The 19,562-nt window shown below is 32.9% G+C and overlaps 3 protein-coding genes across 3 annotated transcripts; 1 reads left to right on the forward strand and 2 right to left on the reverse strand.

Moving 5' to 3' along the window:
- Positions 1-1,693: 1,693 nt before the first annotated feature.
- Positions 1,694-2,816, forward strand: LOC114162797 (sterile alpha motif (SAM) domain protein). The gene has a single exon (XM_028046772.2). It carries the CDS (start codon positions 1,894-1,896, stop codon positions 2,692-2,694), a length of 801 nt encoding a protein of 266 aa, XP_027902573.1. The 5' UTR covers positions 1,694-1,893; the 3' UTR covers positions 2,695-2,816.
- A 1,044-nt stretch (positions 2,817-3,860) lies between these two features.
- On the reverse strand, positions 3,861-5,127 carry LOC114162804 (uncharacterized). The gene is made up of 2 exons (XM_028046778.2): positions 4,299-5,127; positions 3,861-4,134 (listed from the first exon to the last, which is right to left on the reverse strand). Exons 1-2 carry the CDS (start codon positions 4,813-4,815, stop codon positions 4,100-4,102), a joined length of 552 nt encoding a protein of 183 aa, XP_027902579.2. The 5' UTR covers positions 4,816-5,127; the 3' UTR covers positions 3,861-4,099.
- An 8,280-nt stretch (positions 5,128-13,407) lies between these two features.
- Positions 13,408-15,931, reverse strand: LOC114163790 (protein NUCLEAR FUSION DEFECTIVE 4-like). Its single transcript, XM_028048112.2, has 3 exons — positions 15,391-15,931; positions 14,281-15,176; positions 13,408-14,156 (listed from the first exon to the last, which is right to left on the reverse strand). Exons 1-3 carry the CDS (start codon positions 15,712-15,714, stop codon positions 13,667-13,669), a joined length of 1,710 nt encoding a protein of 569 aa, XP_027903913.1. The 5' UTR covers positions 15,715-15,931; the 3' UTR covers positions 13,408-13,666.
- Positions 15,932-19,562: the final 3,631 nt, after the last annotated feature.

Consider the following 19,562-nt stretch of genomic DNA (forward strand, 5'->3'; position numbering starts at 1 on the left):
GAAGAAGTGAAGGTAGCTATGCGTGGTGGAGTATAAGTCATGACATAATTAGGGTTGTGCAAAAAGAACACATTGGATTGGATTGCAAATACGGTCATGAATTGGGTTGAAGAAGAAAAATTGATCACTAAAATTGCACCATGGTAGAGAGTTTTCAATCACAAACTAAGCTCTAGATACCATAATATATATATATATATATATATATATATATATATATATATATATATATATAATTTTAAACCAAAATCTAATAAATATCTAAAAAAAATTAACACAGCTATTATCCTCACAATTAAACTCAAAAAATAAAATTAACAGAAGTTGAGGATGAGACGTTGTAGTGCATATGTAGACATTTCTCATGGGTAATAAAAATAATTATTTTTTAAAATAACAATTATGGGGGAAATTGTGAAAGATAGTATTTTTACTTATTAAAATAGTTTTATTTTTTCTATGGTTAGGATGGTTTTTTATTTTATTTTATGATGTCATTTTAACTTATCGAGAAGTTAAATAGGAGAAATTGATTAACAAAATTTTAAAAATAAAGAAAAAAAAAACTGGACTAAGGCCCAAAGAGAGACGTGAATTCGTCCTGCTCTCATGAATTCGGAACTTGTCACATTTAGCTTCCATTAGGGCATAATTACGAGAAACTTTAAGAAACAAATTTTTAATAAAGTTAACAAAGTTACTAAATAGAATAATTTTTTATTTTTTTTATGAAATCTACAAAAATAAAATAATAAAATTTTAGGACTTTTTTTTACCAAAAATATTTGTTTATCAAAGTTTGTCAAAATAAATTTTGTCAAAGCATCACCTCCCAACTAGGAAAGGTTTTCCCTACCTTGTACCGAATGAAAAACTAAATATGGAAAATATATTAAAAACTGAAATTTAATATTTTTACAGTGAAATTTTTAAATATTTAATCGATTTAAAAAGACAAAAATACATATATTTTATTATTCTAGTTGATTTTATAAATTAAATTTGTCCAATATTAGTTAGTAAAAAAATAATATTTTTTGATTAATTTTATTTATTTAAACCAATTTTATAAAACAAACCATTTAAATTTTTTTATTCACCAATTTCCCATAAGCAAATCCAGGGGAGTATGTCCTATTTCAATTTTATTTCCATGGTGGGTCATGAATTGAGTGAAAAACAGCTGTTCCACCAATTCTGGACACTATTTCGTCCAACAAATTCATAGCAAGATAACAACAAGTATACTATTCTGCTTAATTTTCCCTTAGTTTCTTTCCATTACAGCAAAAACAATCTTCAATCTCTGAAGTCACACAACTTTTGATGTTACATTGATGAAGTCCTAAAGACAACTAAGATAAGCAACAAATCATTTACACTTGTCTACAACATGGGACTTTGTCTGAAAGCATGAAAGAGAGATACATAGTAATTAACTGCTTCAACCTTCAAATTGATTTGCCTTCAATAAGTTCCTTTTTCTTTGGGTCCTCTGGCGCGTCTCACCCACTTTATCAGGCCTCTGTCGCAATCCAACATAACATAGCCGCACATTTTGATCCCTCTTCTTTTCCTTTTATTTATTATATCTAAACTTCATATCTGCATCATCACTTTCGAAAAACGTCAAAATTTCCCACTTATTCTTCTTCACTGTCTCCTCCCGTGTCTCAACCACTATCTCAATTCCATTAAAAGGAAATAAAACCAATAAATGAACAATAAAATCAAAAGCATAGCCATTTTACCCGCCACATTTATGCATAGAGTTTCTAGTTTTCTAGTTTATAAATCCACACACCCACCACACACCTCAACGTAAACTAGCTAATAATAGCTATATTATATCATTGTGTTGCATTGCAGCACAAGGCTTGATCTTGGTGAACCATGGACTGGTTCTCGTGGTTGTCCAGGACCAGCCTAGAACCCTCCCTCATCTACGACTATGGCCTTGCCTTCGCCCGCAATGAGCTTCAGTTGGAAGATGCCATCTACTTCAACCACGAGTTTCTTCAGAGCATGGGCGTTTCCATCGCCAAACACAGGCTCGAAATCCTCAAGCTTGCCAAAAAACAAGATGGGGCACCCAAAAGCAACAAGCTTTCTGGGGTCATCAAGAAGTGTCTCAAGAAGTGCTTCAGCCTGGTTTCGCGTGATGATCATGATCATCAAGACACGATGATGAAGAAGGAGATGCCACCCGAGCCAAACTGGTACCAAGGGAAGTGGAGAAGAGCCAGGCACAACAATGAGGAAGTGAAGGGAGAGAACAAGGGAGTGGTGCAGAGAAGCAGGAACATTGCACTGTCAGGGCCTTTGGATGGAACAAATGGAAGAGTGTTGCATGAGAAGATGATGAACAACAGCAAGTTGATGATGAAGTTGTCTGGTCCTCTTGATGGAAAGGTGAATAATGGCTGTGAGAGAGTGGTGTTTGCAAATGCAAATAGAAGTCCTATAATGAGTTCTGCTCCTGCTAATAATGGAAGGTTCGTTGGCACAGCAAAGAGTCCTAGACTTTCTGGGCCACTCGATGCAAGATCAGTGGTCTGTAATAGAAGTCCAAGGTTACCTAGGCCTTTAGATGAGAGGGCCTACAGTAAGGTCAGAGCTGATGCAGCAGCAGATTATGATGATGATGATTATGCAATTTGGCCTACTTTGTTTGAAGATCTTAAACCAACTTAGATCATATATATTTTGTGTTTGTGTTCTCTCGGCTTATTTTAACACTTTGATGACGAGTGATTGCAACGCTTTTTCGTACAATAATGACAGGTAGTACCACATGAAAATTATTGTGATCTTCACTGCAACTGTTTTTCTGTGTCTCAACTATGAGATCACATCATTTTTCGACAACTTGGCTGATATTAGTCCTTGTCACAGTTACATGTTTCTTGTTATTATCTTTAAGAAAATCTTGTATGATCCGTGGATGAAACAAGGGATGTGTTTAGTTTCTTCGGAAGAATAACGGTTGGGCTTTGCGTGAAATGAAACAGTTAAGTATAACTTTTCAAACAAGGACATCGCTATGATTGACAGTAGTTCTCGAAAACTTTTACCAATTATTCATATTATTTGGTACGTGAAATGGCGTTATTGGTTTTAGATTTAAGTTTTTTTTAAGGCTAAGTTAAGTTTGTGATGCATGCATTTTTAATTGAGATTTTGTGAAGTTAATTATTTTTATTTTTCAACCAAGTTCTTGTAATTTATTTTTTCAGTGACTTGATTATTATCGTGTTCCGTCGTCTTAGTTATTTGTCTTTACGGTTAAAGAAAAAAGATAAGATTTTATGATTAATATAACTCGAATTGGTTTGTAATAATGATCGAACTGCATCTGTTCTAGACATTTACGTCAAAGAAACCTTTTTTTTTCAGTAGACACCAACCCAGTCTTGCACATTTGGTTGTGAAATTGACATTAGATGTTAAAGAATCCAACGAGGAACTTGCATGGTAAGGCAGGGTTTCATTGTTTGGATGAATTTGGAAAGAGTTTGAAGATGAATTTGTGTGAATTTGAGTGGATGAATGTGTTTTTTTTAGTGGATTTAGAGGAAGAGTGAGTAAATTTGAAGATAAATTTTATAAAAGTTAGTAAGAGATTTAATCAATGTAATAGATAAATTTTTTTTGAAGATAGATAGAATTTGAAAATTATCAAAATACCATTGATGAAAAAAGAGAATAATTTTGTAATTTGATGTTAAAAAAATAATTAAAATTAAATAATAAGAATTTAAAAAAATTAAAAAATTAAATAAAATATTAAAATACATAAATATAATTTTGTATGAATGGGAAAGAAGTTATAAAATTAAAACTAAAATTTGTACCTAATTTGTTAGTTAAGAAGTTCAAAATATATTGCAAGAAGAAAAAACAAGTTAAAAAAAATACTATCCACACACACATAACACGGATTAGGTAAACGATGTCACTCTGCACCAGGACTAGTTACGGAACCGGTGCTACAAACACACATTGTAACCGGTGTCACAAACACACATCATCCTACCGGTTATGTAATATGTGTGCAACTCCTCACAGACCACTCACATACCACCCCATCTTCCTTCACTCACACACCCTGCAGTCCTTGGAACTCTTCTTGTCCTGAAAAACCTCATAAAACATGGATTAAGAAATACTAATATTTACTCATCTACTCATACGGGTTCAAAAGTGGATTTTACACTTAAGGCTTCCAAATATACTATAAATTATGCAGGTAAAAACTATATGTACAATTTTCTCATACATGAGTAAGTGCCACTCACCTGACAAAATGTTATGATACAACTCCTCCACCAAGCCGCCCAGAAAATTGCAAAAGCTAAAAATTGACAGCAAAGTGGCGGTGTCTTCCTCTCCTCGGGCAATACCTATTTGGGCCAGATTATTGAGAACAGTAACCCCAGTGCCGACTCCAACAAAGTAGACCAAAATCAGAAGCCAGAAATCAGCCTCAACTATAGCCTCAGTAAACGTAAAATCTTCTCCACGTTTAGGCCTTCTCTTCTTCTGCTTCACAGTCCCCTCACCCAAGGCAAGAAGCTCAGAAACCTCAGGCGAATTATACTGATCATTCAAACTGCCAAGTGCCCCTGCCGACGAAGAAGATCCAACGTGTTGCTCTGATTTAATCCCATTCCTTGGAAACAGTGTCATCTTCAAAGGGACAGTAAGGGGAGCCATGAGAAGCAGAAACATCACGGCCACCAAAGCATACGAAACAGCATCGCTGAAGGGGTAGACATTACCGAGTATGGTACTGACAAGAAGGTAAACACCCATGATCACACTGGAAACTTGGACAAACAGAAAATGGTAAGGCTCTGCAGGGTCATCACCGATGAAACTTGGAATGATTGTTGTTGTTGGTTTCTGTATGTTAACGTAGGTATGTATATAGAGTTTGTGTGGAGTATGAAGATATAGATTTAGAATGACTCTTGTTTGGTTTTTCCATGTTAAAAATAAAACTTTCTCACTTGGAAAGAGAAAATTGACATGGAATACCAGTTGATAATGGCGAATATGTCGATTTATTGAATAATCTATTAGTTTATTCAATATAATATAATAATAATAATAATAGTATTTATAATAAGGAGTTTTATTTCTTATAAATTTCAGCAATTAAAAAGAAGATGAAATCAAAATATTAAAAAAATGTCGTATTAACTTTTCTCTTCTTAGTTTTATTATTTTTGAATAAAATTATATATTCGATATAAGATAATAATCTATGATTACAGAGAATTATCTTTTTTGTATTGACATTTTATAATTTTAATTATACTCTTTATAATATAACTATTTGTTAAATTTTTAAGAATTAACATTTATTTTTACATGTTTCCTAGAAAACTTCTATTTTATTTCCTTATTTTTTTTCTTATTCAAAAACAAAAACAGTTATTTTTTTTCATCTTTTTTCCATTCATTTAACTTTGCTTCTAATAAATATAAAATTATTTTGTATATTAATTTAATATTATAATATTATCATCTATTAGTATAATATCATGCATATTTTAAAAAATACGTACATATTGTGTCTATGTGTAGACGAATAATAATAATAATAATAATAATAATAATAATAATAATATTAATATGCATGTGTTTACGAAAAAACAATAATAATAATAATAATAGTAATTTTTCAATATAAAATATGAAATTAGAGGTAGAGAAATGAATATGGAATTAGACTTTTGATTCAGAATCACGAAATGTTGCAAAGGAAAATTTGAAAATTTAGGGTTTAAATAAAGTTTTGTGAAATAAGGTGAAAGAGGGAGACAAAGGCATAAACTATTTTAAGAAAAGAAGTTAAACATTTTAAAATCGTTGCCATATATTTTTATTTTTTTTATCTCATACTTTTTAAATATTATTTTCAAATCTTAAAACAATAAGTTACAATAAAATATATATGGTTTAAAAATTTAATAATTTAAAAATCATAGCTTATAAAAAAATAGTAAAATAGCAATAACTTTATGGCAGTTAAGTAAGCTCCTAGAAATTAAAACATTTATGTCGATTATAATACACTATCAGAAAAAACAAACGCTAAAAAGCTTATCTTTTTTTATACTGATAATTAATATTATGTATTTGTTTAAACATTTAAACTATTTTTATTATAAAATAGTATCACAAATTGATACTTACAATATACATTTTTATTAGAATTTATTGTTATATTAATAATATAAATAATTTTTGTAATTTATCTTTAATAACATGAAATAATGAATTTATAAAATATAAATTATAGAAGAAAAAATTATGTAATTGGATGTAACACAAATGGTAATGGGATAAAATAGATGAGATAGGAAATAAACACATCATAAGATGAGTAACATAGCACATAATACTAATAAAATAGGACGCTTCATTATAATATTCAAAAATAATTTAGTGTACAAAGATATTAGTACAGTCTTATAGATAGAATTATAAAATATATCATTTATAAACTTAAACTAAACTAACAAGCTCTATACATAAATAAACTAATACTAAAGCTCCTCAAGACCTACCTATTGTAACTAATGATTCCTCATCCTCCAAAGATGTCTCTAAACGTGCAACTTCATCTGCTCACACCAAATGGGTGATCATCGCAAAAGAAAGATACCAACCATACAAGAAGACACAAAACATACAACAGGGTAAGCTAGTGTACAAAATAAATATTCATACATATATTTAAATCATGTCAAATACCTACAAACATGGTATCTATGTATATAATCACACAAGCAGTTGACAATAAATTCAATTATCCAAATATATGCACTTGACATCGAACTAACTGGTGGTGTGCACCTATAGTGGTTCCCAAACTCTTAGAGTTTGGCCTCAAGGGTTATCACCTAACCACACACAAGGTAAATCTCCTTCGTGCCTAGGACTTGATCAAGTCTATAACTAGGATATCCTTCTTCTCTTCATGACATAACCTACTCTGCTCTACTTAGTGTGAGTAGTTATTAGAGAAAAGATACCTCCATATTGAATTCTTATGTCAATGCATAAACTAAAATACTGCCACATAGATTTTCTCCTTGAAATTCAAGCAACTAAATCATATTTCATGTTCACAATCATATAATCATTCTTAATTTAGTTCCCCACACCAACCATTATCTAAGAAATAATCCATACTTACTACAATAGACCAAGAATTGAACATAAAAATGACTACTAGATTCTGATGACTTACCCAACGACTAGATGACTCACCCAACGACCAGGCGAAAAGTGCACAAAAGTTCACTCGTCCAACGACCAGATGACTCACCCATCGAGTGGATCACTGGAACTCACAAAGGTAAATGCCTCCATAATTCGCTTAGTAAGTGTGTTCTCGACCAACGACTATAAAGTTAGTAAGTTCTCTGACTCTGGATTCGCTCAACGAGCATACACTTGACCAACGACTCCCAAGTCAGTAAGCCTCTAACTTTAGATTTGCTTAGCGACTCAACAACTACCAAGCCAAAAACTCTCTGACTTTAGATTCGTTTAGGTTCACACTCAACTAGCAAGTCTGCATAATTCTGCAGAACCTGATTATGCATAATTATTTCAGTCTAGTCCAGTCTATACAATCCAATAGTCATTACATATGTCTAAAGCATACCAAACTCAGTTTCAACACAATCATCAATATTAATTGATTTCACACATCACATATCATTCCACTATCATAACATCAAACATATTTACCACAACAACTTAGTTTAATCATCAAAATACAATTAATCACATACATATGCAACACATCAAATCTATCAAACTCATGCATACTAAAACTAATTAGCTTCCCTTACATGACAAATCGGCTCCACAGACCTAAATCGCTCTAAGAACACTAAAACGCTTTTAACTCTACAAGATATTTTATCTATACATAGAAACATCACAAGAACGATCAGGTCATACCGTTATGATCACTGATTAGTAGAGACTCATATTGATGACTAAAAAGGTTCATGCCTGTGAAAGAAGGCTCACATGCAGCGACAAACGTAAAGAGACCAAGAAAAAGAACTGAAACTCAACTTACACAAATAAAAGAAACTGATTAATCTAATTTGAAGAGCTTGTCATGAGGATCACTCCTACGATGTTAGATCTTCAATCAAATAAATAGAGAGGAAAACCCTTAGAGAGAAGTTAGAGAACTCTAGAAATTTGATTTATAGAGGGATAATGTGTTTTAAAATAATGAAATTCGTTTATAAAAGTTCTATTTATACTAAAACCTTTTAATCTTAAAATAATCGAGTCTCGCTATTTTTAAATCATTGTCACCTTTAAAACGTTATTGATGACTTTTTCTCAACAACTATTTCCCAACAAATGTATTGGTGCGTAGTAGTATCAACAAGTATCGTATTTACAAGAATTTAGCAAGTATATTGATAGTTTGATTTTTGGATTTTTCTAGTTTGTGATAAATAGTACAAGTAAAAAATAGATAATAGTAATTAGATAGATTGAGTGGAGTAGGGGATATGAATTGATTTCATCTCATATTCTTCTACTACACCATTACCATCTTGTTTATTTACTATGCAAATCATTCAATGTCCTGCAAGTACTCTTTTTATGTAGATCTAGGTTCATCCCTGATACCCTAGAACCCAAGGACTTCAAACCAATGTGATTCCTCAACTCCTGGCAGAATGAATCCTTGCTTTAATGTGCATGACTCTCTTCTCCAGCATCTCCTCTGGCTACTAAATAAGCATAAATACAAGCATGATGATTTGATTGTACCATAGTTTGAGACCAGTTTCCCAACTCAATCCAAACCAGTTAAATAGATGAATGATTAAGTCATCATTAAGCATAAATCAAATCACAAACAATTGAATGAAAACAAAGATAAATACCCAAGAAGTAGGAGTATATAGAATCAGAATTGATTACATCAAATTTGGGCACAATGGAGTTCAACTACTCATAGAATAATACAATGCAATTCCAACAACATCTACACATAAGATTTACACTAAAAGCACCTCCCCTCGTGCCTCACAAACCCTATTGTACACTACTGCTACGTTTTTCAGCCTCCATTGAATGCTTTTAATGAGAACCTTTTATTTATAGAAAAATTTGAACGGTGCTCAGCCCAACTTTTGGTGCTCAGCCATAAGGGTTTCTTCACAAGTGGGTTTCTTCTTAGCTTAGTCCTTTGTCCTGATGCTTAGCACTTGACCTTTCCCTCTTGGGAGGGTTTCCTTTGCTGCTCAACCTCATGGATTTGTGCTCCATGTTTCCTCATGAGGCTCAACTCCATTTGTTGTGCTCAGCTAGAAAGTCAAAATATGTTGTCTTGTCTTTTCTACCTCCATGGCTCAACTCGAGTACCGTGGCTTAGTTGCATACTTGATATTTTCTCTTATAGTTACTGCAAAACAGAAAAATATCATTACAATTCATAGCACTCTATTTCTCAATACCTCATTTTGTATCTAGAGCTTACGAATGTTCATTTTATACACAAATAATACCATTTGATACATGATAAATGTCAATTTTAGATAGAAAATTTACTTATTCTTGACACTTATCAGTTATTTCCTGGAGTCTTACATTCCTTTTCTTCGTTGTAGTAAAAAATGAAAACAAAACAATAAAACAAGTCATCTAATTTGTACTATTTAAATCCCATATGACAAATAATCCTTAGTGTTTTCTCAAAAACACTATTTATTCAAACTTTTCTTCCATTAACCAATTTGGAACATGTGGGTTGCACAAGAATCAATTTTGAAGAGCATTGATTCATGAACGGAGGTTTCTTCCTGCACCCCCAAAGTTTTTGGGCCTTCTATTTTTATCCTTTAAAAAAAATCAAAATAAAAAATTGAATTAGGTAAAAACAAAAATTAAGTAATTATGAAGTTATGAGGTTGGTGGCTACCATCACAAACATAATAACTAATGTGGTATGGCTTTATGAATGATTCTTTGCACTCCCAAAATTACCTCACACTTTGTTTTCGCTTTGCATCCCCAATTCACTTTTTGAAGAGTTTCCTTTCACTTTCACTAAAGATTAAACCTTTGTGTTACTATCGTGCTCGTGGATTTTTTTGAAGATGAGGATTGCCATTCTCGTGGTCGTTTCTTCATATTTCAGCATCTCCTTACACGTTCGAAGGTATTTCTCTCTCTCTCTCTCTCTCTCTCTCTATATATATATATATATATATATATATATATATATATATATATGTGTGTGTGTGTGTGTGTGTGTGTGTGTGTGTGTAAGAGCTGTTACATACATCTTCCGAAAAAAAAACAATTTCCGACAATTACGAAAGTTGACTTCCAGTTAATTACTTCACCGGAAGTGGACTTCTGGTTTCTCTCAGTGACAGAAGTGGACTTCCAAAATAAAAAATTTATCACTTGTGGAAGTCAGCATCCAGAAATGTATTCAATCGCATGTCGACTTCCGGTTTAGAACTTTGGCGGAAGTGGATTTCTGTCCACTATTAGCGTGCTTTCAGAAGTGGACATTCAAAAATACAATTAATCGGATGTCAACTTCCGATTTTAGGTCTTTCGAATGTGGAGGTGCGTTGGATTAGTTGAGTGGTTTTTGGTCACGAAAGTGGAGATCCAGAATTGTTACTTCAAATTTGAAATATACTTCAACTTTTTATTTTGTTATAATTAATATTTTTTTATGGTTTATTATTTATTTATTTTATTGTTACATGAATATTTTTATTTTCATATTTTATTTATTATTGTTGAAAAAATTCGGTATTGAATATTGATGCTAGGTTAGGTTGTAGTGGTGAAAGTTATCTAGAATGGAAGATTTCCCATTCAAGGAATCACAACTCATTTTGATTTTCATCTCAAATTTCTCTTCTTCTATAAATGAGATGTGCGATGGAGACTATACAAATAATTTTACGACTGAAGAGATATTTCTCACACGAGATGACTTGACTAAGTGGGTTCGAGAGATAGCTTTTGATCTCGATTTTGTTGTCATTATAATATCTGACAAAGCTAATGGTCAATCTGGGAGGAAAACATATGTACTGTTAGACTGTGAAAGGGGTGATAAGTATAGGAAGTACAAATCTGATGTTGAACCTAGTGTGTCTAGCACAAGAAAATGTGATTTTCCATTTAAATTTATAGGCAAACCAATTTCTAATGGAGATGGTTGGGTGTTAAAGGTCATATACGTATATCGTAACCATGATTTGTTTCAAACTTTAGTTGGTCACCCATCCGTTAAGAGGTTAAAATCTACTGAACATTCCTTACTTGTTGATATGTCTAAGAGCCAAGTCAAGCCTGCAAATTGCCTCCTGTGTGCAAGGTTTGCATCGCCAAGCTACTCATAAAGATGTGCAAGTATAACAACTCTCCAAGAGAACCTCCCACATGACTGCAAATCTGCAAACATATGCAGGTACGACACATTGATTGAGTAATGCTTTTATCCACAAAAATGGTGCAACCAAGAAGATGCAACATATACACATGTGTTGCAAATTCCCACTGCTCATTTTGACAACACTTAGTGTACTAGACTTTCAACCAACTCAGTCTTACTTGGGGACCACGATATTGCCTGAGCTTAGATGACACCATCACTCGTTCAAAACCTAAAAGAGCCATCAGACTCTCCAAAGCAACATCAAAGTCTAGTGCTTTGTTTGGACAAAATTGTCCCATTATAGGCAAGTGGAAGAGGACAAAGACGTCATCTAGTGTCACGATCATCTCTCCAAAAGGAAGATGAAAGTTTTTGGTCTCTCTATGCCACCTCTCAACAAAAGCAAATATCAAACCCTTATCAGGGTATTCAAAACATATATGACATAGTGGCATCAAACCATAATTTTGAACAATGACTCAACAACCTCATGACACACTCCGAATCATTTTAATTTCTTGCCATGCGACACCAACTTCATGTCCACTCGGTCCTAGTCAAAAATATTATATAACTTTGTTATACTTATCCACCAATTTCATCAAAAATATTATTAAAGTACTATACTAACTTGACCATCCTAAATAGCACGCGGGTCGGCCCACTTTTTTTTTTTTAATTTTTATAATAAAACTTTCAATGTTTAAAAATTTGAAAACTTTAAGAAGTTCACAAAATTAAGTAAAGACTTTGGGGAATTAGATGATAAATTGATAATTGAACATTTTCATCATATTCATACTATGACATACACAATGTATTCTTTAAATTTTAGCACATTAAAAATTACATAATATTTGTCTTTTCCAGTTATACAAGAATTTGAAACGTTAATGCAAGAGTCCATAAAAGAAGTAATTAATATACACAAGTGCAAGTTTTTTTTATTTTTTAAATTTTAAGCGAGCTTGCGGGCCGGCTCGTGCGGGTCGCGGGCCTATAAGGCCTTTGGGCTCACTGCCCTGGCCTGCCTCGCATTTTTTCTACGGGCCTATGGGCTGACCCGACGGGTCATGCCCTAATTGCCACCCCCAAAGGGAATCACAAAACTTCACTTCCGGAAGTCCACATGCGGAATCTTCTCCTCTTCCGAAAGTTCACTTCCGTAGGTATTTCTTTTTTGAAAGTTCAGTTGCGTAAGTTTTTTTAGACTTACGAAAGTCAACTTTCGGTTTTGACTAACTTTTCCCCTCCTTTGGATGTCCACTTCCGGTAGAATTGTTTATTCTGGAAGTCCACTTTCCTCTTCTGGATATCCATTTATGGCGATTGTTTACTTTCGGAAATCAACTTAGGGTTCTTCTACTCTTTCGGAAGTCCCCTTCTGTGTCATTCTCTCTTTCTGGAGTCCACTTCCGGCTGCTCTTTTCTTCTCCGAAAGTCCACTTCCGGTAGTTCTGCTCTTCCTAAAGTCCACTTCTGGTTGCTTTTTCAGTTTCGGAATTCTACTTCCGCTGTGCTTTTTCAGAAAATGTTCGCGTGGTTGTGTTTGTGTTGCAAAAACTTAATAATATATGCATTTTGAAATGAAGACATCATGGCAGCCCAAACACAAGCACAACAGAGAGAGACGAAATATTTACGTGGCTTCGTGTGTTAAAACAAAAAGGTAAGATTTTGTGATTAATATAAGACAACTTGGTTTGTAATAATGATCGAACTGCATCTGCTCTAGACATTTACGTCAAAAAAACCTTTTTTTATCAGTAGACACCAACCCAGTCTTGCACATTTGGTTGTGAAATTGACATTAGATGTTAAAAAAATCCAACGAGGAGCTTGCACACTAGATAAATATTAAAAAATAGCTCACAATTCATGTCTATATGACAAAAGGTTTGGAGCATAAAATCCAACAAAGAGCACAAACATATCCCAGATCATTCTAAGTTCAATGTTTTTCTCTAGATTAAGTAATAAGAGTATCATCACATTACAGTATGTGACTGTCAATGCATATTAATTGGCCTCAATCCTTTTAAGACTAACACACAAATACGACCAAAATTTTGGACCTTACAGTTAATGTCCAGTAACATGTACAATGCACACCACTGACAGATGAAAAGCAAAAACAGCAGAACTGGTATGTAATGAAACTAGGAAGGGCTGAGTTTTATTCAGTGATGAAATTCAGCAGATTTAGTGACTTGAAGATGTCTGAGGGAGCCTGAAAGAGCCTCCAGCATAAAGCATTCGGTAAACAGGCCTAATTCTCAAAGTCACGATAATGCTCAAGATGATGCCAACAGCACACACCCCAGCAAGAATGAGAAAGGTAAGCTTAAAGCAATTTGGACCCAAACACGAAACACCAGAATCAAGAAGCCCTATACCATGCTGTTTTGCTGCCTCACTATCGTATATGTTCCCCGCTAGCAGAACAGAAAACAGCACTGCTCCAATTGGATTCCCCAACCCCATCACGCTGCTCAGTACACCGTAGTGCTTCAGACCGAAAACTTCAGAAACTGTGGGGATGATCACGGAGATTTGCACACCATAGCAGACGCCCAGGAATGCAACTGCAGCGTAAAGGGTTCCACTGACAGCATAGGCAAACAGAAGGTATACAATGAGCATAATTATCTGCGTGCACGACATCCACACGGTCCTTGGAACTGTTCTTGTCCTGAAAAACGTCAAAAAACATGGATTAAGAAGTATCAATACTTAGTCATCTATTGATACTGTAACTTATGCAGGTAAAAACTGTATGTAAAACAATTTTCTCAGCATGTGTGAGTGTGACTCACCTGACAAAATGTTCTGATACAACTCCTCCACCAAGCCGCCCCAGAAAATTGCAAAAGCTGAAAATTGAAAGCAAGGTGGTGGTGTCTTCCTCCCCTCGGGCAATACCTATTTGGGCCAGATTATTGAGAACAGTAACCCCAGTGCCGACGCCGACAAAGTAGACCAAAAACAGAAGCCAGAAATCAGCCTTCACTATAGCCTCAGTTAACTTAAAATCTTCTCCACGTTTAGGCCTTCTCTTCTTCTGCTTCACAGCCCCCTCACCCAAGGCAAGAAGCTCAGAAACCTCAGGCGAATCATCCTGATCATTGAAACTCCCAAGTGCCGCTGCCGATGAAGATGCCAGCAGCGGCGCCGCACTCTCGTCTTTCCCTTGAGTAAGAGACTCAGAAGACCCTACTTGTTGCTCTGATTTGGTCCCATTCCTTGGAAACAGTGTCATCTTCAAAGGGACAGCAAGCGGAGCCATGAGAAGGAGAACCATCACGGTCACCAAAGCATACGAAACAGCATCGCTGAAGGGGTAGATATTACCAAGTATGGTACTGACAAGAAGGTAAACACCCATGATCACACTGGAAACTTGGACAAACTGAAAATGGTAAGGCTCCGCAGGGTCATCACCGGTGGCCGGCGTACAGGGCCTAACGAGAAACATCATACTCAAGCAGATAGCAGGAATACCAAGGGCAAGAAACAGGAGAAACCTAGAAGAACTGTTATGAAGCAGAATGCTGTAAATCTCGGTCCAAACGGCAGCACTAAGCCCCCCATAACCTTTCAGAATCCCGGCGACAGAGCCTCTGCTAGCAGGGAAGTTTCTCATGTTGGTCACCAGAACCGCGGTGGTTAACCACGCAGTACTGTTTGCGGCAACAAGTAGACAAAACCATAGCTGCAACCATCACATATCAGTAAAAATTACAGTCGCTAAATTTTCGGCAAAAGAAGCCTGTCCAAGTTTTAAATTTAATTATTTTGATCCCTGAAATTTTGTGACTAACAACATCAGAGACAATCAATTTAGAATAGAACCACTCTAACTGGATTAGTTATCTGAGCAATAGAAATGGAAGCAGAATGAAGAGTAAGTGAGAAATATTACGGACCAGTAAGAAAGGGATGGATGGAAGGGTCTGGGAGACGGCGAGGAAGATAACGCCGTAGCCGAGGAAGGCGGAGAGGGAGCCGACGAGGAGGATGAGCCAAGGGGGGAACTTGTTGCAGGCGATGCCGGGAAGGAGGCTGAAGTTTTCGCCGACGTCGACGGCCACACCGAGGAGCGTGACGTGGCGCTGGTCGAAACCCAGCACTGATTTCAAGGAGTGGGAGTACAGAGGGAAGGTGACGGTGTTCCCCGCCGCGATCTGAACCCAGACGGCGGCGCCCAGCCCCACCCACGGCGGCCGGCTCCCTCCCTTCTCCTTCAACATGGGGTAAGTAAAGCTATTGAATTCACGGTTTTAACACACCTGTTTTAGTTTTGGTGCATGATTGTGAAGGTGAGTGAAGGAAAGAAAAACACTTTTTGATGTTTGTGTGATTGTGATGTCGTTTTTATGGAGAGAGAGAGAGAGAAGGGAAGAGATGCGATGTGGGAGAAAAGTGATTCCATTGAAAACCAGATTCACCTTAACTGGTTCTGTTTTGTGTTTCGGAGTTAGCGGTTACTGTCTCGGTCAGTGTCAAATATCAATATTGCCACCAACCAAGGTATATTATTCAACCTTCTTTACTTTTAGGAAAAATTTTCCCCATTACCATGTTTTTACATTGCATAATGTTGTAATATTTATGAATGTTTCAGAATGTGGATTAGAATAACGGTTATGTTAACCTTGTTTTCACGTGATCAAAACGGGAAGATTCAAACATTCAAACGAATAAATTATAAGAAAATTCTTATGATATTAAAACAATTATTATTATTTGATTTTGCACGTTATAGTTGTGCGGAAATGAAATTTATGTAGAGTTTGAGGTGGATTTGGAATGATTGTTGTTGTTGGCTTCTGTATGTTAAAGTGGGTATATAAAGAGAGTTAGTGTGTAGTATGAAACGTTGCGAAGGAAAATTTGAAAATTTAGGATTTAAAGAAAGTTTTGAGATAAGGTGAAAAAATAGACAAAGGGAGAAACTATTCTGAGAAAAAAGTTAAATATTTTAAAATCGTTGACATATATTTTTAAATTTTATTTCATCTGGTAATTTTAAATATTATTTTCAAATCTTAAACAATAAGTTACAATAAAATATATATGGTTTAAAAATTTAATGATTTAAAAATCTAAGCTTATAAAAAAATATAGTAAAATAATAACTTTACGGCAGTTAAGTAAACTCCTAGAAATTAAAACATTTATTTCAATTATAATACACTATCAGAAAGAAAAAAAAAACGCTACAAAAGCTTATATTTTTTACCCTGATAATTAGTATTATGTATTTGTTTAAACATTGATGTTTAAACTGTTTTATTATAAAATAGTATCATAAATTAATACTTATAATATACACTCTTATTAGAATTTATTTTTGTATTAGTAATATAAATAATTTTTGTAATTTATTTTTAATAACATGAAATAATGTATTTAGAAAATATAAATTGTTGAAGAAAAAATTATGTAATTGGATGTTTTCTAAGATTTCCTACTTGCCCTGGTGTTTTATAAGAAACACTATTTGTTCAAACTTTTGTGCCATTAACCAAACAGGAACACGTGAGCTGCACAAGAATCAATTTTGAGGAGCATTGATTCATGAACTACCTCGTCATTATAAAAAATAATTTTTAAATTATCTAATTGGATAAGATTTAAAAGAACAGTTAATATTTAGTTATTTGCACTAAATTTTAAATAGGAGTTAAAGTTCGCTCAATAAACATTTAAAATTAAAATTTAAAAGTCTAATAAATTTTAATATAATTTAATAAATAATTACATTGTTTTTCTATCGAATTTTAGAATATAAACTGCACTTTATGCTAACAAACTAGTTTTTTTAATAGTTTTAAGACATTTAATTATAAAAATTTCGATATTCATCACAAAACATACTTAACATAGAAAAAGGACATTCATGATATACTTATATATGATTGAGCTTCCCAAAAATAATCAAGTCATAGTATATATGAAAAAGAATATGAGCTAACATCAATGCAAAAAATAATTAAGAAAGAGTTGTTTGATGAGAAAATCACCATTAAAGAGTATAAAATCACTTCTTTTGGTTACCAATGGAAGCTCCAAAAGAACTTCATCGTTAGAGTAAAAACCTAAGTCGCAGTAGCAACGTTTGTACGATGAGATTTGAGAAAGAAATGTTTGACATTGAACATATAGCAATCAGAGACGTAAAAAAATCTTTTCCATCTCACCACTATAAATCCAACGTAAATTTATGTTAGAATTATCCTAATTTAACTTTTACCGATCCAACGAAAAACATATTATACTGGTTTTTTTTTCTTTTATGTATATTATTTTAAGTAAAACATAAACTAGGTGATATAGATCGTTAAAAAGGGAATTTAAATCTAATTCAATTTTAAAAAATCAGTTTGTAAAATAAGATTTGTAATTCATTTGTATATTATAAAATTATCTTTTTATAATTAATGTGAAACTTCTAACATAGATGATATTTGTTTTAATTTACTAAAAACGTCAATTTTTGAAATTTAGAAACTAAAATCGTGACATAAATACAGAAAATCAAAATCACAAATTAAAAACTAGACAGAAACCAAAAATACATTATTGTGCTATTTTATACTCAATTATGAATTTAACACTAAAATGCAATTTTTGTCAAATTTATAGGCATTTCCCCTTCTTAAATATAAACATTTCCCCAAATTTATATAATATTCAAACTCATGTTACTAGTGATTAATTAATTTTGAGGTAAATAAGAATAGGAACAAGTTATTCAGTAAAAATAAAAACAATAAAACATACAAAATAATAGAGTTCTCTTCCTATGCATCAGCAAATAGAAAAGGGGTTATTAGCACACTCAAAAAAAAATTAGAATATTTTTTTAATAAATATTTAATTAAAAATACTCAAATTTTTATAAAAGACTTAAACTCAATTAAATTTTAAGTTAATTTAAACATTATAATATTATTTTTTTAATTTGAGTTAAGATCAAGTTAACTTATTTTTGGATTATATTATTTTGATATCCCTGTAAGAAAACTCTTAAATAATTAATTTTAATGATAAAAAATTATTAGTCATTAATTTAGATGTCAATTTACAACTAAAAAATTAATAGTTACTAAAATAGTCAATATTACGAATCAAAACTTATAATTGGTCTCTAAATGAGTTACTAATTAATTACAAATTAATTTAGTAATTAATTATTTTGGTAGCCAAAATCTTGTATCTAAGATTTGTAGTGATTAATTTGTAAACTAATTTTTTGGGTAGCCAAAACTTTGGTATCTAAATTTAAAGACCAATCTAGAGACCAATTGTAACTTTTTATTCAAAATATTGACTATTTTAGTGATCAATAGTTTTTATTTTATGAATTGGTATCTAAATTTGTTACTATAGTAATTAAGAATTTTTACTTACTAAAATTGATTGTTAATGGGAGATTTTCTTGAAGTGTAACGAACTAAATTTTACACACACTTTACCTCCACTACTTCAGTCTCCTTTTTTTGTTTATATATACAAAAGTTAACTTTCTTAATGATCAAAACTCCTCTAAAAATAAGTTGTCAACCGGTACAAGAGGTGTAATTTTTTTTTTTCCTTATTCTTTGAACTAAAATTGAGAAGTGGTTGAGGCAAAGAGAGAGGGTATAGTTAACTAATTAAGGTATTTAAGAAAAAAGAGTAGAAGATAGTTAGGATGTTGAGTTGTGGGGTAAGTGAGAAGAAAGGTGATAGATGGAAGATGATTGGATTGGATGCAAATGGTGGATCATGCTCTCAAGGTCAAAGGAGCATGTCATGCCATTGCTTTTTCTTTTCTTTTCTTTTCTTTTTTTCTTTGCTTTGGTGTCTTATTTATTAATTGATTTTTTTTCTTCTCTCGTTTATTTCTTCCTTCTATGAGTATATATATTTATTAAATATTATTTAAATTAAATATGTTAAATATAGTGAAATTCAGTATGAGTGACAACGGATAAATTGTAGTCTTAAAAAATATGAATAGAATTTGTAAATAGTTATTTAGTGGGGATTGCTTTTCAAAATATGAATGATACTTCTTTATTATTATATGTATCTTTAATATTAAATTAAT

The sequence above is a fragment of the Vigna unguiculata genome, chromosome 9 (assembly GCF_037176805.1).
Source record: "Vigna unguiculata cultivar grain cowpea cultivar isolate G323 ecotype 2 chromosome 9, ASM3717680v1, whole genome shotgun sequence".
Classification (NCBI taxonomy): domain Eukaryota; kingdom Viridiplantae; phylum Streptophyta; class Magnoliopsida; order Fabales; family Fabaceae; genus Vigna; species Vigna unguiculata.